Source organism: Gymnoscopelus microlampas (genome assembly GCF_963454915.1).
Source record: "Gymnoscopelus microlampas genome assembly, chromosome: 15".
Lineage (NCBI taxonomy): Eukaryota > Metazoa > Chordata > Actinopteri > Myctophiformes > Myctophidae > Gymnoscopelus > Gymnoscopelus microlampas.
The window spans coordinates 31,690,404-31,713,921 of NC_139952.1; the positions used below are offsets into that span (position 1 = coordinate 31,690,404).

At 43.3% G+C, this 23,518-nt stretch overlaps 1 protein-coding gene across 1 annotated transcript in view; it reads left to right on the forward strand.

Moving 5' to 3' along the window:
• fam135b (family with sequence similarity 135 member B) overlaps window positions 1–23,148 on the forward strand; it is a gene marked incomplete at both ends in the record, with an annotated part of 61,776 nt that extends 38,628 nt beyond the window's left edge. Inside the window, 16 exons of the mRNA XM_084080424.1 lie at window positions 330–489; window positions 1,505–1,554; window positions 1,776–1,931; window positions 4,237–4,310; window positions 4,939–5,093; window positions 5,429–5,676; window positions 6,255–7,140; window positions 7,709–8,278; window positions 9,185–9,500; window positions 11,692–11,858; window positions 14,944–15,035; window positions 15,758–15,855; window positions 19,504–19,655; window positions 20,831–20,941; window positions 21,707–21,820; window positions 22,943–23,148. Coding sequence (XP_083936550.1) covers window positions 330–489; window positions 1,505–1,554; window positions 1,776–1,931; window positions 4,237–4,310; window positions 4,939–5,093; window positions 5,429–5,676; window positions 6,255–7,140; window positions 7,709–8,278; window positions 9,185–9,500; window positions 11,692–11,858; window positions 14,944–15,035; window positions 15,758–15,855; window positions 19,504–19,655; window positions 20,831–20,941; window positions 21,707–21,820; window positions 22,943–23,148 — 3,555 coding nt within the window. The remainder of the gene's footprint in view (window positions 1–329; window positions 490–1,504; window positions 1,555–1,775; window positions 1,932–4,236; window positions 4,311–4,938; window positions 5,094–5,428; window positions 5,677–6,254; window positions 7,141–7,708; window positions 8,279–9,184; window positions 9,501–11,691; window positions 11,859–14,943; window positions 15,036–15,757; window positions 15,856–19,503; window positions 19,656–20,830; window positions 20,942–21,706; window positions 21,821–22,942) is intronic.
• Between the last annotated feature and the right edge of the window lie 370 nt (window positions 23,149–23,518).

The following is a 23,518-nucleotide window of genomic DNA, read 5'->3' on the forward strand; positions in this document are numbered from 1 at the left end:
TATAAGATCAAGAAGCTATTTTCGGCAATGGTCCCTCCGGAACAGGAATGCTAGGTTTCAAGTGGTAAAAATAAAAATAAAATGTAAAAAAGAACTCCCTAGGAGTCCCGGACCCCCTGTTGACTCATGCAGTAGGCCGAAAAAGACATTAATAGCCATAAAATGCTAAAATCATCAGAGAACAGAGAGGTGACTGCTGCTGACCTACATAGAGCATTTCCTCTGTCTCCCTCTCCCCAGGGCAGCCTTTATGTTCCCAAAATGTGTACGTAAGTACAGTTACTTGAGTAAATACTTAGTGACTTTCCTCTCTCTCTCTCTCCATGCAGGGTAGTTTCTATGTGCCCAGTGAGAGCTGCCTGCAGAGAGCTCACACGTGGCACAGAAGACTCTGTCGCCTCCTGCTGGCCGCGCACAGAGGCCTGCACACGTACCACAGTGCACTGATGAAGGAGATCCCACAGCTGCAGCAGACCTCGTTAGACCTAGGTGAGCTTATGAGGACAAACCAGACCTCGTTAGACCTAGGTGAGCTTATGAGGACAAACCTCTTCACTTTCTCTCTCTTCTGCACTGTAACTGTGTTCTGTAACTTCTGATGTTTCATGCATCCTAATGTCATGTAGAATTGTGTATCCCTTGCTTGATGTTCTGTGTAAAGCAGGGGTCTTCAACGTTTTCAGGCCAAGGACCCCCTAGCTGAGAGAGAGATGAAGCAGGGATCCCCTCTATATTGTATAAAATTGTGTTTCAGATAAACTTTTGCTGCTCTTTTTTTCCCTCCACACTTATAACTCTTTGCCAAAAATAGCAGCTGCGAGGCGTTGTGAGCTTGTAGATCTGCTATTTTTGGCTAAAGTTCTCCTCAGAAAAGGGATGCTAGGGTTCAAGTGGTTAATGTAAAAAAAAAAATCCTATCACACAAAGATTTGGCGGACCCCCTGTAGTAACTCTGAGGACCCCATAGGGGTCCCAGACCCCCTGTTGAAGACCCCTGGTGTAAAGCACATTGAACTGCTCTGCCTTGCCTTGCCTTACGTATCCAAACAATTGCCTCTATTTAAAAAAAAAAAATGTTCCCTCTTTTCTTTTCTTTTCTTGTCTTGGCTTGAAATTGCAGTAATATTCCTTGGGCTAAGCTTCTGAATATACTGTACACTGTAGGTGAGGTTAAGAAAAATAAATGGTTTTCAAAGTGGGGTCCCGGGGGGGGAACCCCCACAGGGGTCCTTGGAGGGGTTTCAGGGGGTCCCCAACAAAATGAGTTCATAGCATCCACAGTCAGTTTAACCACTTAACCCTATTTTATACTTAGGATATTCTATAGTTCCTCTAGGGGTCCCTAGCACAAGATCTTTTCAAATGGGGGGCGCGTGGTCAAATGCTTGTCAATTCGGGGGTCCTTGACATGAAACTGTCCAAAACCATCAACTCCATTTTCATTCTTTTTCCTTTTCTGGGCTCACACTATCATTAGCTTCTGACCATACATGTGTGTCCACAGAGGAGCTGCCTGTAGAAGAGACTTTACACCAACTCACAGTGGAATTACAGGTAGGTGTGTGTGACTGTGTATTCATAATGCTGCAAGGGATTTACATGTTAAACAGCCTGTGGTCCCTTTTTGGCAAGCATGGGTTGCTTGATATAGTTTAGTTTTGATATCTACATAGGCTGTTATTTATTATCATAGCTCACAGTATTATTATACATAGCAGTGGCTGGTTTTGCCCTCATTGACTCATCTTCTCCTCCATCCATCCATCCCATGGTAGCTGCAGGAAGGTCCTGAGAAGGTGGCGGAGCAGATCAGCAGAGACGTCAGCCAGCTGTGTTCCCAGCTGACCGCCCTGTGGAGCCACTTCCTGGAGGGCGCTGTGCTCAACCCTCACATGCTCTCCTATCTGGCCCAGGAGCACCACACACTCAGGGTAAGACGCTACCTACTACCTTAACCCTAACCCTAACCCTAACCCAACCCTCACATGCTCTCCTATCTGGCCCAGGAGTACCACACACTCAGCGTGAGACACTACCTACTACCTTAACCCTAACCCTAACCCAACCCTCACATGCTCTCCTATCTGGCCCAGGAGCACCACACACTCAGGGTGAGTTTCTAATACTGCGCCATATCCCCCACACCAGAAGCACTGTTTGAAGGGTAACACTTTACTTAAAAGAGAATACAACTTTAATCATTACTAATTCAAACTTTTTTTGTGTGATTCTATATATTGCATCAATAATGTGAGGTTGTCAAAAGCATCCAGTATGCCTCAGTACACCGTGTGGGTTTACACATGGAGTATAATGCGTGTGTGATGGGTTAATTATCCTGCAGAGGCCCAGCGCTGAATCCTCCAGACATTGATTGATGTGATAGTTTGGTTAATCCATTTAGACCGGGAAGTAATCGAGCCAAAGTTTCTTTGGCTATTCAAAAATAGCAGATATACAGATATCTGTGTGTTGCTAACTGGGAACACATCTGTGTAACCACTTTATCCATATTTTATACTTTGGCTATTAAAAAATAGCAGATATACAAGCTCTCAAGATATACAAATGTGTGCACATTTTTGAAAATATATATTTTTAAACCGAACATTTTTAACTCAAATCTTTGCTTCTGGGGGATTCTAACAGTTTTTTGAAAAAACCTATGCTGCTATAATCAGTGGTTCTCAAACTTTCTCCTGTCAAGAACCCCCAAAATGTATTTGGCCGCGGACCCCCATCTCAAAATATGTTGTTCCAGGGACCCCCCAGAAGCAAAGATTTGAGTTAAAAATGTTCCCTTTAAAAAAATATATATATTCAAAGATTTACACACATTTTCACGATTTTTCAAAAATAGCAGATCTACAAGCTCATAGCGTGGCACTCGGTGCCACGCTATGAGCTTGTATATCTGCTATTTTTGAATAGCCAAAGTATAAAATATGGATAAAGTGGTTACACAGATGTGTTCCCGGTTAGAGTTGATTAACTAGTACAATGTTTAACAGGGCTGATGATTTTTGATTGGCCTTACGTTGCATCTCGTTTGTGCTCAGAATCCACTTTGTCCCACGCATAGGACCAATTAAATCTCAGAGATTGCGATTCAAAGGTCCGCATCATATTTTAATTGAGTCTCCGTTCCGTGAACCTTAAATATTACAAGTGCAGGATGGATTAGCGTAATAATAAAGACTATAGGCCACAGTAGCTTAAGCCTGGTTGAGGGGGCTAATATGCTTTTTTAATATAATATCATATTTAATCAGTAGGATGTTTAATATTAATATGAAACTGTTCTCCGTCTGCTTTCTGCTCCCCAAGGCTCCTATATTGGACTGCTTTTTCCCCCTCCTTTTTCTTCCCTGAGTTGTGGCTGAATAATGAATATGTTTGCCTTGGTGTATGGGTCTACCTTGAGGGAATATTGTCTTGCCTCCACCCACACAAGAGAGTTAGGATTTCAATTAACACTTATTCTGTAATTATCGCAGGGGTGCCGGGGTGGGTGCATCATGGGTGGGGGGACTGATTTGCCAGTGATTTTCCTGTCATGGTGGCTGAGTTTCATGGGTGAATTCATTTCTAATTACAGCTGGAGATGAGCAGTCTCGTATCACGCTTCTCTGTCACATCAGAACTTTAAACAGATTTTAACCCATTAAGGCCTGAGGCCCATTCTACAGATGTCTTTTAAATTCTAACAAGTTTTCAGAAAAACTTATGTTGCTATATCAGTGGTTTGCAAACCTTTTCATGTCAAGGACCCCCAAAACGATATGTATTTGGTCGCGGACCCCCATCTCAAAATATTTTGTTCCAGGGAGGGACCCCCAGAAGGAAAGATTTGAGTTAAAAATGTTCACTTTAAAAGAAAATACATATTCAAAGATTTGCACAAATTGTCATGATTTTTCAAAAATAGCAGATCAACATAACTTGTATCTGCTATTTTTGAATAGCCAAAGTATGAAATAATGCTTTTTAGCTCAAATCTAAAATGACACAGATGCTTTCCCGGTTGTAATGGGTTCAACCTAGATCCCTCGAGGTTCCTCGCTAATGCATGGTGTCTGAAGAACCACTGTAGTTCTGCAGATGCCTTTTTTTTAAATATTACTGAAAGGCAGCTACAGTGTAACTTCCATAAATTTCTGTATGTATGTATGTATGTATGTATGTATGTATGTACAGTAACTCACTCCATTAAATGTTTGCTGTTTTAAATGTCAGGTCAGGAGATTTTCGGAGGCGTACTTCTTCACTGAGCATCATAAGGAGACCTCACTGACGTTCCAGGAAGACCTGTAAGCATCACCCTATTACTCTTGCTGCTACAATGTCTGAGGAGCTGAACTTTATTTTTTACTCCTTTTTTTTTTACCCATTTTCTCCCCAATTTAGTTGTTATGCCAATTGATTCATCCCCACATATATTTCTGTCTTGTCATTGCTGTTGTATCCTACTGGCTCACCTGCCAGTGAGGAGCCCGCTCCTCGCGCCCAACTCTCCCCACTGATAGGGGCCGCCGCAGCCCTTTAGGAATACGTGCAGTAATATCACCCTCCCGGCTTCCCTCCCCTGAACACGGGCCAATTGTGTTCGTATAAACGCTTGACAAAGGCCGGATGCACTGTGGTGGATTCGAACCCACAACCTCCGAGGTGGTGGGCAGGCACTTCACCACTGTGCTATACCCAAGCTTATGTCTTATGTACCTATACACAAGACAAAACAATAAAGAAACTTGAACCGTGAGCCTTGAATCACTCCTCCAGTGAAATCACACCGAACAACCTCAAAGTTGAATCCTGTTTTTTTTTATGAAATCAAACTCTTTTCATGGCCTGAGGCATTACTATACAAACCGAGTAAAGTTTAATGATTCTGTGAAGAGTAAAAATCTATTGCCTGCCTCTCTCTCCTTCATGCAGAATCAACAGACATGGGCAGATAGCAGCAGAGGTGCGTTGCTCAGACTACCTGTCCAGGATGCCTCCATTACCCGTTGAGTGCCTGGACATCGACGGAGACTGGAACAGCCTGCCCATCATCTTTGAGGACAGATTTGTGGAGTCTCCTCAAACAGGTATTTGTTTAATTGATGTAGGGCGGCGGTTCTCAAACTGTGGGTCGCGACCCAACGTGGGGTCGTGGGAAGGTGCGCATTGGCAACCAAAAAAAGCAGATTTTTTTTTTTTATCAAGAAACGGAAAAAGAAAAAATAGTGAGGTCGTCACGACCTACGTGAAGAGGACGCCAAAATGGGGTCGTGGTTAATAAAGTTGGAACCCCTTTTGTAGGGGGTGCAACCGTTAATCAAACGAATCGATTTAATCGATTAGTTCGACTGACTGTCACAGGCTGCGGTCGCGTGAATTTCCGAGATCCACGTCCCCAAACTTTTCTTTTGCGTGTTTGCAGAGCAGGCGACCGACGAGAGGACACACTCGGACGCCGTCGTCATCATCAACGCCGCCGGCGGTAGGAGGAGTCGCGAGAGAGGCCAGCAGCATGGTCACACCGGATCACCAGCAACACCTCTGGAGCCTTCGGACAGCGAGGACTACATGGACCTGCCCACATACGTGTCTCTCATAGGAGAGCAGAGCAGGAGCGCCCAGAGCCCTGTTCTCAGCCAGGACGGGCCGAGAGTGCCCTCTCTAACCAAGGTTAAAACAACACTTGAACCCCAGCTCTGCCTATTCTTGGGGGTAACATTCACCTAAAAACGCCGATCTACAAGCTCACAACGGGTTGCGTTTGCGACCCGTTGTGAGCTTGTAGTGTAGGCTATTTTTGGAAAGCCAACATGCACAAAATCAGCACCCTGACTCTGTTTGACCTGAATGGAACAGAGCCTTAATTAGTATAATTGGTAAAACCTGTGAAGGAAGTAAGGAAGAGCGCCCAATTTCTTTCCAATATGGCTGCTGTGCATAGAGCATGTGAAGATAAGGTTGAAAATAGGTGAAATGGACATTTAACTCAGTAGTACTCAAAGTGGGAACCAGGGATTCTTGGAGGGGTTCCAGTGGGGTCCGTAGCAAAATTTGTTAACGTGGCTATTTAAAAATAGCAGATATACAAGCTCACAGCGCATCACTTGACTTTGTGCCGCGCTGCGAGCTTGTACATCTGCTATTTTTGAAAAAAAAAAATATTGAAAATGTTTTTTAACACAAATCTTCTCTTCTGGGGGTCCCTGGCCAAATATATATCAATTTGGGTGTCCTTGTCTCCAACACAGCCGGGCCATACAGAGTCAGAGTCGGATGAGCAAAGCCAGCCGGGGGACAGCTGTCACCAGGGGCTCAGGGACGTCACCACCAGACCCTCGGACGCCGACCCGTGCAGAGGAGGAGGAGGGCCGGTCCTAGTCCTGACCTCACACCGCGACTCCATCACCGACTCTAATACCTCAGGCATCGGCGACGAGTCCTCTGCTCACCAGGAACGCCTCGATGATGACGTCACGGCGAGTCTGGAGCACGCCGCCACGGGACAATGCCACGCGTACAACGAGGAGGAGGAGTCCGACGTCACCATGCCGCTGACTCAGTCCATGGACGACGAGAGCGAGGACCCCCCCGTCGGCAGCGTACCCGATAACCACCGTGCCCATGCCGACACGCCTCCTCCCTGCGCCGCCGGCGACCTCAGACGAGAGCTGACGCACCGCGGCGGCGGCGGCGGCCTGGCCGGCTCCAAGGTCATGAAGCGCTCCTCCTCCGTCATCTCGGACTCGGGCATCGAGAGCGAGCCCAGCTCGGTGGCGGCGTGGCCCGGGGACACCTCTGCGCTGCTCCTCCGCGGCCACCCTCCTGGCCGGGACTTCTGCAGCGAGCGGGAGATCCCGCAGAGGATGGCGCGGCGCCACAACCCGGCCCACCGGGGCTCCCTGGAGGGCCTGCAGATGGAGAGCAACGGCAGCCTGCCCAGCGGGGGCATCCAGGCCTCGCTCACCTCCATCAGCTCGCTGCCGTACGAGGAGGACCAGCACCAGAGGCAGCTCAGCAAGCTCACCAAGTCTGTGTCGGCGCCGCAGATCAGCAGCCCGGAAGACACGGAGGAGGACCACCACCGGGGGGTCCTCGGGCAGGAGCCCGACGCGGAAAGTTTCAAACAGCACCAAGGTAAATGTTCTGTCCTTGCCCTAGCCTTGACCACATTGCAGGCTTATGCAAAGGCCGAAATGTAATTTAGCATGTTACTGTATGTAGACAGATGCCAGGTCATTTGTAGACCTGGCATCCTATAGTGTGTATAGTTTCAATGTACAGATTATTGATTTTCTTCAATATACTACTGTTAGACTTATGATTTACATATTTTCCTTACTGTAAATCGCTCTGGATTAAGAGTGTCTGCTAAATGCCTACATTGTAATTACAATTGTCCTGTTTTTCTCATTGCTGTTTAGATTTTTTATTTGAACAATTTGAATCCAGCATCCATATTCTGGGGGGAACATTAGCCAAAAAAGTTCGATCTACAAGCTCACAATGCGTCCCAAAGAGCTTAGATCGGCTATTTTTGGCGAAGAGATTTGGTGTAGATGGAAAAAAGCGGTCCAAGTACAGATTCAACTCAGGTCCAGTTTATTAAGTCTAGAGGGTTTAATTGCTGAACTTTGCACGTGATCAACCACGGTTGTTGTAGATGAGCTTCACAAATAAATGTTCATTTGATTTGATTTTGAAGGGATCAACCACTTCTCTCTGGAAGACATCCAGGAGGGGGAGCAGTGTGAAACAGCCCCGCTAGACCGGGGTTCAGCCGGCGAGCGCGACGGCGTTCCCAAAGACGCCATCTGCTCCGGTGACGCAGAGTTCCTGTCAGACGCGCTCGACGTGAAGTCGACGTTAAACGGCGTCCCCGAAGTATCGCTTCTCCGACAGCCTGGAGAGGAACCTCGCGTGACGGAGGAAGCCATTGTCGCCGGCCAAGTAAAGAACGAGAACTCCCAAGAAGACAAAGACGCGGTCGCAGATTTGACACACGTGCGTCTCTTTGAAGTGGAAGGGTCGTCCTGCGGCCGTGCGTGCCAAAGCCTGTCGGATTTGGAAAGTGTGCCGGCAGCAGATTTCCATCCGATCCGGTTGCAGGACGAGGAGGGTGTGGCGGACACCCCCGGCGCACACCGGCGGGCAAAAGCCTCGGATCCGGACGGCTGCCATAGCCGCAACGGCACCAACACCACACAGAGGCCTAACCAGCTGGGTCTAATAACTGGTGATCGGTCGCAGCCCCATGGCGCCGTCAACCTGAACGGTAAATTGCAATTATTTGTATGACAATTAATCGTCAAATATCATGATGTATGAATTACTGATTGTTTAGGCAAACAGAGAAACTTCACATTATACGATTGAAGTTTAATACATGAGCTCATGAGAGAAGTACACTAAAACATTCAGGATGGTGGTACAGTACTGTACGTACCTCTTGGGGGAAAGTAGGGAACGAGCCTAGTTATATACAAAGATAAGAGAGGAGCTGTTGGTGTCACTGGACCAAGCTAACAATAGATACCAGGCCTGCATGTGACATGACATCTTGACACTATTATATACGGTTGTTCAGAACATTATCGTTGCTGTTGGGTGGAAACCTTGTATGTCCAAAACCGTTACTTTTCAGGAATTGGAATGAAACGCATTTGTGCATGAGCGTGTAGATTAGCTATGTTCACTATTTTTGCTTGACACACTCGAATGATGAAGTCGGCATTGAAGTGATGGGGAAAAAAGGCATTGGTTCCCAAACTGGGGGTTGGGACGCCCAGGGGGTCCCCAAATTATGTTGGGGGGTCCCTTAATGTGCAACATTGTTTTCTCACTCAACAGTAAACTTATAAGTGTATACAGGGTATCTGCACATTTATAAAGTGACAATTTAATGACTTTTAAGACCTTTTTAATACCAAATTGGCCAAATTGTCAGTTAGTTAGGTGGTTTGACCGACAGTTTGAGGAGCCAATGGAGTTAAGAGGTTTAGAGAAGCGCTTTTTAATACTTTTCATTGGTTCAATATTTGTAAAACCCACACACAGACGTAAAGGTTGTTTAAAGGCAAACATTTTTTTTTAATAGATGAAAAATGGAGATGGCTTGTTTCTGCCCGACAGCGATGATATAATAATATACGGTATAATTCTACCTCAATTCCAACCCTAGCGAACGGGCACCCGGCCGCCGAGAGAGAGCCGCTGGGCGGCCACGAGGCCAAGCCCTCCAAGGTCCCCCAATCGGGCCTGGCCTTCGTGAACAAGAAGGTGGTGGAGGTGGTGAACATGTCGGTGTCGTGCGCCCCCACCTGCCTGCCCTTCTCCTCCGTCCTCAGAGACTCGCCCTCCATCAGCGGCATGTCGGCCCGCCAGACCACCTCGCCCATTACCCATCAGCCCTTAGGGTCCTTCGGCATCGTCTCCTCCTCCTCGTCCTTCAACACCCTGATGGGCATGGACGAGGAGAGCAACGAACGCATGCTAAAGTAAGTGAGGCTCTTTTGTTTGTTTGTTGTTCTTTTTATGGTCACCGTTCAGAACATGTTAACACAGTGCTTCTCAAACCTTTTCATGTCAAGGACCCCTAAAATGGTATGTATTTGGCCACGGACACCCTTCTGAAAATGTTTTGTGCCAGGGACCCCCAGAAGAGAAGATTTGTGTTTTATTTAATTTTTTTATTCAAAATCTTTTCGAGATTTTTTCAAAAATGTTCAAAAATAACATACGCTGTAAGCTTGTACAGCTGTTACGCTGTAAGCTTGTACAGCTGTTAACAGCCAACATGGATAAAGTGGTTAAAATGATTGTGATGCTGTATTTGCCCCATTTTGCTGGGGACCCCCTGGAAACCCCCCGAAGGACCCCTGGGGGTCCTCGGACCCCACTTTGAGAACCGTTGTGTTACCACGCTTAACACATACTTATGTATTTTTAAGTGATTGTCAACCTTTTTATTTGTTTTTATTTCAAAGACCTCCAGTTTGATAAGCATTAAACCAGTGATTCTCAACTTTTTTAATGTCAAGGATCCCCAGTTTGATATGCATCAGGCAACAGACCCCGATTTGATTTGATTTTGTACCTCTCAATCTACAAGTCTTAACTCTGAGAGTGTTCAAATGGGGTTCATTTGGTTCCATTTGAAAACTCTAGTGTTACGGACCAGTAAGTCCTCAAGGTCCCCTGGGGGACCCTAGATCCCACCTTGAGAACCAATGCATTAAACCACCAGACCTCCATTTGATATGATTTTCATCTCTGGGATCCAAAATGCACTGTAAAATCCTCCGTTAATGTAACCCTGTTAGTGTACAAATGGACCCGTAATGGTCCATTTGGTTCCATTTGATACACTCTCTGAGTTACAGACCTGTAAGGGTCCAATCGGTTCCTATTATCAATCATTTAGCTGGGGACCCCCTGGGAAACCCCACTTTAAGAAAAACTGTTCTATTGGAATGTGAAAACGCATTCACTCATCCAGAACCACACAATGGATGACTGATCACCATCCAATCCTTCTTCTTGCACATATTTCATTCTGATATGATTTACATTCCATTTTGTTCCCTTTTCTTATAGCTTTTTAATAGCTTTATAATAGCATAAAGAAAACAACTCTACAACATTTATTGCTAGGCAACACACTAGAGACAAATTCATTGTTTAAATATTTTTTTTCCAAAATGTTTTTTTTGAAAAGTGAAAGCTTTATATTCTGATATAGTGTTTATTCAATAACAGAGGTCTCCCTGTCTCACCAGATCTTTAGTGAACAGGAAAAAGTTGGGACACCAATTTCATCCAATCATCATTAAGCCCTGAGGCGATTCTGGGAAAAAAAACTTTTTTTTTTTCAAGATTTTTCAAAAATAGCAGATCTACAAGCTCATAGCGCGGCACTTTTTTTCAAGATTTGAATAGCCAAAGTCTGAAGTGACACAGATGCGTTCCAGGTCTTAATGGGTTAATCAGTTACAGTTCCAATTTAGTCTGTTCACTTCCAATTTCACATCTTGAATTGTGTAGGTCTCTCTCCTGATTGGATCAAATTGGTATCCCGACCTGAACATATATTTTCTGTTTACTAAGCTCTTACTTTATGAGGAGCTGGAGAGATGTTTGTACATCAGTGAATATGAGCTTTTGGAGATGCATCTTCTATATAAATGCATAGTGAAATAACTGAAACTAATACAAAAAATAAAACAAACTAAAAACCAAACTGAAACCAGGAATCTGTCTGACACAAAACTGAATTAAAACATTCACTAGACTACTGTTTGATGTGGTTTGATGTGAAATTGTGCAGCTAATTCTTTGAAATACTTAAAAACAAGATGATAGATAATTATAAAAAAAAACATAAAAGGAATGTGCCTTCTGTATGATGAATGTATTTATCATAGCATATACAGTACTTGTACGGTACAGCAAACACGAACAGTGTCTTGTCCTTGTACTTGTTTTTTTGTTTTTTTTCCAACTTTTTTTCTTTGTTTTGTAAAAGGCTAAATAAGCTATGGCTTCAGTCTATAGCTTTTCGGTCAGACACTCTTTTTGTATTACCTATGAAATCTACACTTTATGTTACTACAAAAATGTACCGAAATAAACCAAACTAAACTATCCTAAACTGTCTCATTGTGTACTCTCTCTCTCTCTTTGCCCTAGTTTCTACAAGGCCAAAGAAGAGCTGCTGAAGGAGCTGAGCTTCCAGGCCGGCCTGTACAGTGACCTTCCTCTGCTGGCCTCAGACCTGCCCTACTTCCCCCCCGAGGAGGAGGAGGAGGAGTTTGACGACGGCATTCACCTGGTGGTGTGTGTCCACGGCCTGGACGGTGAGTTCACACTAATACTGGTGGTGTGTGTCCACGGCCTGGACGGTGAGTTCACACTAATACTGGTGGTGTGTTTACATGGCCTGGACGGTGAGTTCATAATAAACTGGTGAAAAAAGTGTGAACATTTCGTTTTTCACACTTTTAGAGCAAACCCACGGTCATAATGAGGACATTATCTATCACTAGATGCCAAAAATAAATAAAAAAATGTCATGCACATAAATTGTTGTGTATTCTTATGTCAAAGGTCCCTAAATGTCAAATGTTAATGACTTCCTGTAAACGCAAACGTACTGTGTGATAACCAACTGTGGACAGACCTTCATGAATATAAATGAATCATGATTTGACCTGTTTGATTCCCATAGCTCATGTTCCTCCACTCGCACCTGATTTTAATTAGGGAGACACTCTTGGGCTACTAGCCTGCTGCATTATTTATCTAACTCAAGATAACAGCCAGATGGTGAATTACTCGGTTTTTAACTTAAACAGTACACTAAAATATGTATCTGAAAACTTTGGAGATGAGAAATAAGCAATCCAACTTATAAAAGTGCTGCTAGAATTGCCCCCCTTTCTCTCCCTCTCTCTGGAGTCTCTGCCTGCCTGCCTCAGGCTCCTCTATGCGCTCTGATCAGTGCAGAATGTAGAGTTCAGAGATCCCATAGCCCGGAGGGAACGTGACCGTCGGCTGACACTGTGAATGCTCCCAAGAAAACCACACCCCTGTTTCTGAGCTAAACGTTCAGAAACAGGGGTACAAACGATAGCAACAAAGCCATTTCATCACGTCTTTAAAACAGATCCAATAAGGCACCACCAATGTGTTTCAGCACAACGCCTTCATCAGGGTCCACTGGTCCAGTGGACCCTGATGTAGGCCTTGTCACCTGCATTTTTTAGCTCCTTGCCATGATGGATTAATAAAGGCTTTTTAACTGAAATGGAACAGAGTGCCTTGGATCCGTTTTAAGTTCACCGCCAGATGTTTCACTTTGATGTCTCGCAGAAGGAAAAGGGACTTAAATGTTTTGATCTACAATTGAACCCTCTCCTCCTGCTTTCAGTTTGCCATAATTATGGACCCCACACAGTGCTCCTTCATCTCATGTCCAAATATTTGTTTTTCAAATGTTCCAGAGCCACAAAAAGGTGCCGAATCGTTTAATTTCATTTAATTTCAACCTTTAGTTAATTCTCGGCTGAGACCCTCTTTCCCAGTGGTGCTGGACATCATTACTCTGTCATCATTACATCATTACTCTGTATGTAAATACAGATTCCTTAAACATATTGCAGGTGTCTTACGTGAAGAATGAGCCCACATGTTTGAGAAAAGCACAAACGATATCAAATAAAATAACATGATTTAAAAGAAAATGATATATCACATGATTTATCAACAAGTATATAATGTACTCAAGTACTGTACTTAAGTAAAATTTTAGGGATGTCCGATTTTATCGGCCTCCCGATATTATCGGCCGATATTAGCATAAAAATTGATATCGGGAAAATATCGGTATCGGTTTTTGAAAAAAAAAAAAAAATGTTTTTTTTTTTTTTTTTTTTTTTTGCTTTATAAATAAGTTACAGGAGTTCTTACTGTATATGGTGTGTGTGATATGAAATTTGAGCTTACCCTAATCACAATAATCCCCGCATATATCGGTATCGGTTGATATCGGTATCGGTAATTAAGAGTTGGACAATATCGGTATATCGGTTATCGGTAAAAAAGCCAATATCGGACAACCCTATAAAATTTTGAGGAGTTTTTACTTTACTGGAGTATTTTCAATTTTCAGTACTTTTACTTCTACGCCACTACATCTCAGAGGCAAATATTGTACTTTTTACTCCACTAATATTATTTGAAAACGTTTGTTACTAGTTTCATACTGTACATTAACCACTTTAACCCTATATATATTTTGGCCATTTGAAAATAGACGATCAACAAGCTCACAATGCGTTGCGATGCGACGCATTGTGAGCTTGTAGATCGTCTATTTTCAAGGGATTTTTAAACATTTTATCCATTTGAAAACTTGTGAAATGGGACATTCTGCATAATGAGTACTTTCTACTTTTGGTACTTTGAGTACATTTGATACTTATACAGAAGAACATTTTGAATTCCTGGGCTTTTTCTTGTAACCGAGTATTTCTATATTGCAGTATGGATACTTCTACTTAAGTACAACATTTGAGTAGATTTTCCACCAGTGGAACACACTCACATGACTGAGTTGAATCCCTTCCCCAATTCCCACGTCCTACGGCGTGACGTCACTGTAGATAAAATAATGACTATTAAAGGGATTTATCCTAATGTTTGCATAATACACGGTACATCCTTTGTTAAACGTTGGCACCTTATTAGTGTTGAAGATGTATTGCAGACCGCAGAAGTCCTAATATGTCCTACTAGATAAAATGGACATCATTACTCTGTATGTAAATACCCATTCCTTAAACATATTGCAGGTGTCTTTACGTGATTAATGAGCCCTCTTTATAAGTGCTGAGGCCCATGCTCTGGCTTTAAATTGTCTCTCTGTTTCCGGGGAATAGTGGTGGAAAATAACTAAGTACATCTACTCAAGTATTGTACTCAAGCACAATTTTGAGTATGTACGCTTCTTCAATACTTATTACTTCTACTCCAAATTGCCCTTCTGAGGCAAATATTGTACTTTTTTACTCCACTGCAATTATTTTAAAACTTTAGTTACTGCTTACTTTGCAGATTTAGATTATTATTACAAAACATAAATGAACCAATTAAGCCCTATTTTATACTTTGGCTATTCAAAAATTGCCGAACAAGCTCACAATGCGTCGCGATGCAATGTGTTGTGAGCTTGTCCATCTGCTATTTTTGAAACATTTTGAAACTAATCAGTACTATTTTACTATTTTACTATTGGTACTATTTTGATGCTAATATATATATATATATATATAATATATATTTATTTTGTATTATTTGTTTTTTACTTTAACTCAAGTCAATGTTTTAATGCAGGCCATTTACATGTAACAGTAGTATTTATATGTTGTTCTATCACTGCAGGGAACAGTGCAGACCTCAGACTGGTGAAGACCTTCATTGAGCTGGGTCTGCCGGGCTCCAGACTGGACTTCCTCATGTCTGAGAGAAACCAGGTAGGAGCTGTGGTGGCCAGTAACCAAATACTCTACTTAAAGCACCACTATGTAACTTTTTTTAAAAGCACCACTATGTAACTTTTTGTGAATATAATGTCCAAAATGTTGTCCAATCTGTATGCTAAAGTGTGTTAATACAATACAAATGATAAAATTGGGGTTGTTGTATTTTTGTCTCCCTGCTCTTCTATTGAGACATTTAGATTGTGTCAAAGGTCATGGCTCACCTAGACACAGACGATCTGACACGACCTTTTGACCTGATGGTCAAGATTAAATGTATCCCCTGAGCAAGCAGGCAGGCTCTATGAGCTCAATGGTAAAAATGTCAGCACTTGCACAGGAAACCGGGTTCAAATCCGGGGTAGAAGAGGAAAGTTACAATTTTGCTTTACTTGAGTATTTCTATTTTATTTTCTATCAATATTTTTTACTGTATATTTTGATGCCAATACTTTTGTACTTTTACTCAGTCACATTTTTAATACAGGCCTTTACTTGTAACAAAGTATATATATTTTTTAGATATTGTGGTATTGCTACTTTTACTTAAAAAATCGGAGTACTTCTTCCACCACTGAGCTCGGGGCGTTTTCCCTCAACTTGACAGTGATCAGAACAAATTGATGGTAGGCCCGCTCACGTTTTGGTGAAAGTGCTTTTTAAGGCTATTTATAGAGCGCTGACGACCATTCTTTCTCTTTGCTCTTTTGCTGCAGACCGACACGTTTGCAGATTTTGACACCATGACGGACAGACTGCTGGATGAGATCATTCAACACATACAGCTGTATAATCTTACCGTAGGCAGGATAAGGTCAGTCCTAACAACTCCTCAAACAACCCGCGGACTGCTGACGAGTCCCCATTTTGTCACATGTCACGAAGCCGCGGCGCCATTGATTATGCATCATCATCATATTTGTTACATAGGAGACCGTGGCGTGGAGGCAAAGTGCTCGACTGGAGCAGTGGCTTCGTCTGGTCACTAGATGGCAGCAGAAATTGTAAATGGTGCACGTGGCTGATTCACTCATGATAGCCTTGCTGTTGGTCTTCATATTTCTTGTATTTTTAGTTTTTATTAAAGGAGTAGTTCACCCAAAAAAATACTTATTTTCTATCAATTACACACCCCATGAAGCCTTGAATTCATGGAGATTTTTTTGTTTTTGTCACATTCCTAAGCCAATAATCTGCTGACCGGCTGAGTCCGGTCATCAAATTATTGTCTCAGGAATTGGACGTAAACTTTTGTGGGGGGTCCCGACCCACAGGTTGAGTACCACTACTGTATGCTACTGTAGGTACAAACTCATAATACCATCATCGACAGTAACATATTAACCTCCATGAATTGAGTGCGTGGGGATCTCATTTGAAACAAGCCATTGCGGCTTTTATGAGCGATCCATTTTAGCTGACCTTGTATTGTAAACTGTACTTCCATGTGCTTTTTCTCTGCAATCTTCAAAACAAAGTATTCAATCAATCAATCAATCAATCAATCAATCAATCAATCAATTGATTGAGTTGAGGGGGGGTCCTCCATCAAAATGAGTAAATACAGCATCAGAATCAGTTTAACCAATTTAACCCTGGCTATTTGAAAATAGACGATCTGTTTATAACAACACAAACTCAGTGCCTTGGCACAAAATAATTTCCGATGGGGGGTCCGCAGCCAAATACATATACATTTTGGGTGGTCCTTGACATGCGAAAAGTTTGAGAACTACCGGTTTTGAAAGCAATTCATCTTTCACTGTAATTGCCCTCATTGTGCCATTTTTTTCTTTTTTCTTTTTTTCTGTATTTGGGAGGGTATTGCTCTTTGAGGATGTGTGTACTCCCTCCTGTAAGCACACAGTGTGCTCGTGAGGGGCCGCTTTCTTAAAGACGAAGCTATTGGTAGAGCATGTGGTACATCCCACATTCTGTCTATATTTAGCGTCGGGGGAGACAGATGAAGGGAAAGGAGACATGCTTCTGAGGGATTTGGGAGCTGGCTGCTGTAAAAAAGAAAAAAAAACAAGGACAATGCAGTTAATTAACCCGTTAAGACCGGGAAAGAATCTGTGTCTTTTTTTAGATTTCTTTGGCTATTTTTGAAAAATCTTGAACATTTGAGCAAATCTTTGAATATATATATACAGAAAAAAAGGTATTCAAAGATTTTCACACATTTTCACGATTTTTTTTTTCAAAAAATAGCCCAAAGAAATCTTAGAATGACACACAGATGCGTTTCCCGGTCTTAAAGGGTTAAACGGAGTGACAGTTTATAGCTTCAGGAATAGTAGTATTTAGCACTGCTGCTGGTAAGGACAGCCGCTCTGGTTCTGTTCTGTACTGTACGGCTGCTTGCTTCCTTATATAGGCCCTAGGGGGCTCTTGTAAAAGACATGTTTTGATCTCTATGGGAGTTCCTTGGTGTGAAATAAGGGTAAAAGAAATAAATTACATGAATTTAAAATCCACGCATCACGTCTCTTGTGCATCATTGGTTCTCAAACTTTTCTTCATGTCAAGGACACCCAAATCAATATGTAGTATTTGGCCGTGGACCCCCATCGGAAAATATTTTGTGCCAGGGACCCCCCCCCCCCCCATACAAGATTTGAGTTGATAATAAGTTTCAAAATGATTATAAATGTTCCATACTTGATCAAGATTTTTTTTTTGGCAGATCTACAGGGTTAATAGGGTCAAAATGGTTGAACTGATTTTGATGCTGTATTAACCCATTTTTGACGGGAACCCCCTGGAACCCCCTCAAGGACCACCTGGGGGTCCCCAAACCCCAATTTTGAGAACAACTGCTCTACATCAGTGGTGGTGTCGTGAGGAGGCGTCAAGAGGCACAACGCGTTGTGATGCAACACATTGTGAGCTTGTAGATAAAACAATTATTTTTTCTTTGCGAGGGGGCTTTTTTGAAAATACTTGCCTATAATGACATGCCCAAAATAGGGACACCACGTTGAAAGTGATTAACTAACATATGGTTGCAGACACACATGTCTGTAACACGTGTCACATGTCACAATAGATGGACGGGGCGTGAATTGAGAGGCACCAAACTGCCGATCTGCGAACAACGTGCAGAGGTGTATAGAACAATGCATAAAAGAACCACATTTTTTAGGTTAACTGCAAACGCTCGGGTGGGGGGGGGGTTGGCAATGACCCCGAATGACGCCCTCCCCTGCGTCGCATTCCACTTTCGACACAATCTTAACTTTTCACAGAGTCGCGCCGACTTTAAAAATATAGCATCCATATCTATAAGAATGTTTCTATAATAAGATGTTGTGCAGCGGAGGCAGGCTGCCAGGATGCAGCGTGGCGGACGGCTCTGTGCCAGCCAGCCGCCCACTCAACAAGAGATGTGTCGACTTTATCTTCTTTTCCCCTCTGCAAGACGTTGTTCTCTCTATAAGCAGGGGTCTTCAACGTTTTACAGCCCAAGGACCCTTTAGCTGAGAGAGAGAGAGATGAAGCAGGGACCCCCCACTACATATTGTATAAAATGATGTCGCAGATTAAACTTTTTCATTCATTTCATAGATTCATATAGACTTGTTGTGTAAAATGTATGTTTTGTTTGTTTGTTTACTACCCTTATAAGTATGTTCATGATGCGTTATACACATAGGATGCATAGCAAGTGCTACCAATCTTTTCTATTAGTATGTTGGATTCATGTTGATGTGTATTTTCAGAAATGTACCCTTTTAAACCCACAATGTTTAGTCAACTTGACTGTTGGCTCTGTACTTGGTATGCTCTTTTTCCCTCTACACCAACTCTCCGAAAATTTAGCGTGTTTTGAGCTTGTAGATCTGCTATTTTTCGGCTAATGGGTTCGGTTTATCGGTTCAGCGTCTTGCTCAAGGACACTTCGACACTAACTCTGGAGAGCCCGGGATCAAACTGGGAACCTTCCGGTTTCCCAGTTCCCCTGATTCAAAAAATATGAAAAAATCTTCAGGGACCTCCATGAGATTTGTGGTGTTGTAATTGTTCAAGATTATTCAAAAATTCTCCAGGTTTTTCCTCAAATTTCAGAATTAGCCGATCAACAAGTGCAATGCGCCGCACTGTGAAGTTGTAGATCGGCTATTGTCATCAATGGCCTATCTACTGTCATCAAAAAAGTCAAATCTAATAGGAACACAGGTTATTTTCCTAAAAAGCAACGGCCTTGGACATACAGTACAAGAGTGTATGTAGAGTACATTTCATAGATTACTTCACCGTAGTCTTGAACACTTCAGACTTTTGATTTAGCCTTTTTTGGTGCCTTGCTGGATTTGTTGAGAATGTTCATCAGGCTCTTGGACATGTAGCATGGCTTCTGTTGCAGATGTACTGGTATACAGTACAGTACGGGCCAAACCGATATATATATATATATATGTATCAGTCTATCTCTAACACCAGTTCTCTCTCTTCCTCCCAGCTTCATCGGACACTCTCTGGGGAACATCATCATCCGCTCGGTGCTGACGCGGCCGCGCTTCCGCTGCTACCTGGCCAAACTGCACACCTTCCTGTCGCTGTCGGGCCCGCACCTGGGAACGCTCTACAACAGCAGCACGCTGGTCAGCACGGGTGAGCACGCCACTCAGCACGCTGGGACAGACAGACAGACAGACAGACAGACAGTGTAGGAGGACGCAGTGGTGGAAGAAATACTCACATGTTTTACTTAAGTAAAAGTAGCAATACCACAATATAAAAATACTCTGTTACGAGTAAAAGGCCTGGGTTCAAAATGTTACTTGAGTAAAAGTACAAGAGTAGTGGCATCAAAATATACTTATAGCATCAAAAGTAAAAGTACTAAAATGCTTGAAAATAGCCGATCTACTGTAGATCGGCTATTTTCACAGAGCCCATGTATAAAATAGGGCTGAAGTGGTTAATGTTTGTTTTATAATATAATCATTTATATCTGCAATGTAACTAGTAACTAAAGTTTTCAGATAATTGTAGTGGAGTAAAAGTGCAATATGTGCCTCTGAGATGTAGTGGAGTAGTAAAAGTAAAAGTACTGAAAATGTAAAATACTCCAGTAAAGTAAAAAAATACCTCAACACTGTACTTAAGTACAATACAGTAAATGTACTTAGATACTTTACACCACTGGGAGGACGTCCATGCTGTGTTTACTGTGTGTTGTGTAAGGTTGCAGTCGGGTCGAAACCTTGTATGTCTGAAACTGTTACTTTTCAGGAAATGTCAAAAGACAGCCTGTGTTCCACTGGATGCAATGTAGTTATTATTTAGTCACAAGCTCTTGTTAATACTTTACATTGGTGCAATATTTATAAAAACCGACAGACGCACTTATAACCACTTTCTCTTTAACTTTCAAAAATATGAAAATAGCCCCGTCTACGAGCTCATGACAAGCGATGCGTCATGAGCTTGCAGATGGGCTATTTTCATTACTTTTGACCGACACTCCTGACAAAGTAGGGCATTAATTTACGGGTGGGGGAGGAGGAGGAGGGGGGGGGGGGGGGGGGCACGACCCATAAAAAGATACGAAATATGGAGATACGAGGTTTCTGCCCGACAGCGACGATAAGCAAGTAGCAAGTCGCTGCTTTTTCCACTGTTTCCTCCTTCTCAGCAGCTAGGCTTTCATCTAAGAGTAGGACATGCTGTTCTCTGCTGGTGCTGAGGAAAGGTGCTGTCTAATTGCGTGCGTGCGTGTGTGTGTGCGCGTGCGTGCGTGTGTGTGCGTGTATGTGTGTGTGTGTGCGTGTGGGGTTTCTCAGGTCTGTGGCTGATGCAGAAGCTGAAGAAATCGGGATCCTTGCTGCAGCTCACCTTCCGAGATCACGTCGATCCGCGCAAGACCTTCCTGTACCTCCTGAGCCAGAAACCAGGTAAAAAATAAAAAAAAGTTAGAAAACGACGTGTAGGCCTACAAGCAAAAGGCGTGAGTGAGAGATCTTCCTATTGACTTCCCTTTGTAGCAATTTGATACTTTGCCGACTCTTACCGAAAGACACTCAAATTAAATATTCATGACAAAAAATCCTTGTGCCGCGCCTCATCGGCGATGTTTCTTTCCGTCAGATTTGTTATGTGTGTCAGTTCACTAACGCTCACGCCCCAGCTAGCTCATAACTGTGAGAGGCCTCCCCACTGCGAGAGTGGAACAAAGCAGTCGTTTGTCACAGAGACTTGAAGGAGATAAGCCCTGAAAATGCTTCTTCTTCTTTTTTTTTTTAGAAGAGATTTTCTTTTTTTTTTGTTCTTCTCCTCTGGCTGCCTCCAAAGCTATGGCAGGCTGACAAAATGATCCAAACCCTGTCATTTGAAACCCACCACTACTGCAGTCTGTTAAAAGCAGCCCTGACAGAAGACACCCGACAGAAAAACATCAAACCTGTCACACTGCTTTGTGATAACACTTTGTGATATGCAACTGATTCCCCCATCTCTCTTCTCTCTCTCTCTCTGTCATTCTCTCTGTCTGTGTCTCTCTCTCTCTCTCTCTCTCTCTCTCTCTCTCTCTCTCTCTTCACCGATAATGAACGCGCGCGCGCATACACACACACACACACACACACACACACACACACACACACACACACACACTGCATTACCGTACAACTTGACTCTTGTGTTTTTCCTCCTCGTTTCAGGGCTGCAGTTTTTTAAGAATGTGGTGTTGGTGGCGTCTCCACAGGATCGCTATGTCCCCTTCCACTCAGCGCGCATCGAGATGTGCAAGACTGCACTCAAAGACAGGACCACAGGTAGGACGGGGACACGCTAAGCACCAGATCCACTCTGTTGTCACCTGTTATGTTAACAATGAATCAGTCATAAGTTTTGCTCAACTTTTGCGGTGTGGGACTATGGTAACATCCACTCTTTTTAATCCATTAAGACCTGAAGCCGGTTCTACATGTCTCCTAAATCCCAACAGTTTTCTGAAAAACGTATGTTTCTATATCAGTGGTGCTCAATCTTTTTCATGTCAAGGACCCCCAAAATTATATGTATTTGGCCGCGGACCCCCATCAAAATATTTTGTTCCAGGGACCCCCCAGAAGCAAAGATTTGAGTTAAAAATGTTCGCTTTAAAAAAATATATATACAAAGATTTGCACACATTTTCACGAATTTTCAAAAATAGCAGATCTACAAGCTCGTAGCGCGGCACTCGGTGCCGCGCTACGAGCTTGTATATCTGCTATTTTTGAATAGCTCAAAGTGTAAAATAATGCTTTTTAGCTCAAATCTAAAAATGAGACAGTTCCAGGTCTCAATTGGTTAATCTGATGTCATAGCTATAGCTTACCTTGCCTTTTATAGCTCTCTTGTCCTGCATCAGGCAGGGTGATTATATATAGGGCAGGGGGTCTTCAACAGGGGGTCCGGGACCCCTAGGGGGTCCTCAGAGATACTGCAGGGGGGGCCGCCAAATCTTCGTGTGATAGGGACTTTATTTTTTGTATTTGTACATTAACCACTTGAACCCTTTGCATCCCTATTCTGGGGGGAACATTAGCCGAAAATAGCAGATCTACAAGCTCACAAAGCGCGTCTGCGTCCCTATCCCAGGGATAAGAATCATATCAAATGGGGGTCCGGGGCCTAACTCATTAAAACCAGTAAAGCATCTGTGTCATTTTAGATTTTAGCTTTGGCTATTCAAAAATAGCAGATATACAAGCTTTTTTTTTTTATTGAAAGTATGAGAACAGGCATTTGTAGAATCGGCCTCAGGTCTTAATGGCCTAATCCCTAATGTATACCAAACGTTTTTTTCTGGTCTCAAAAGCTTTGACAGTCCCTGCTGTTCCCGTGTCTTTCCGTAGTAATGTGCCTGAATGAAATGGACCTTATGGGTCTGTGTGTTATCTGTGTCCCAGGACCTGTGTACACAGAGATGATCACCAACCTGCTGCAGCCTCTGCTGGAGGCCAAGGAGTGTCGGCTGATCCGTCAGAACGTGTTCCACGCCCTGCCCAACACCGCCAACACCCTGATCGGCCGCGCCGCCCACATCGCCGTCCTGGACTCTGAACTCTTCCTGGAGAAGTTCTTTCTCGTGACCGGCCTCAATTACTTTAAATGAAGGGCGGCGGGCGCTACGGCTTATCCACGACTACTGCAGGCGTCTGTCCGGTATGCGCGCTGATTCAGAGGTTTTCTTTAACTCGACTGTGTGTACAGTGTAATTTAATGTAATTTAAAGGGGACCTATTACGCTAATTCCAGCTATTATACTTCGCACGGGGCTCACCAAAAGTGAAGTTTGGAAAAACCAGCTGACCTGATGAGTCTCGATTTCTGCTGCGACTTTCGGATGGTAGGGTCAGAATTTGCCATCTACAAGATGAAAGAAGGGACCCATGCTGCCTTGTATCAACGGTTCAGGCTGCCTGCTGGTGGTGGTGTGATGGTGTGGGGGATATTTTCCTGGCACACTTTGGGCCCTTTAGTAC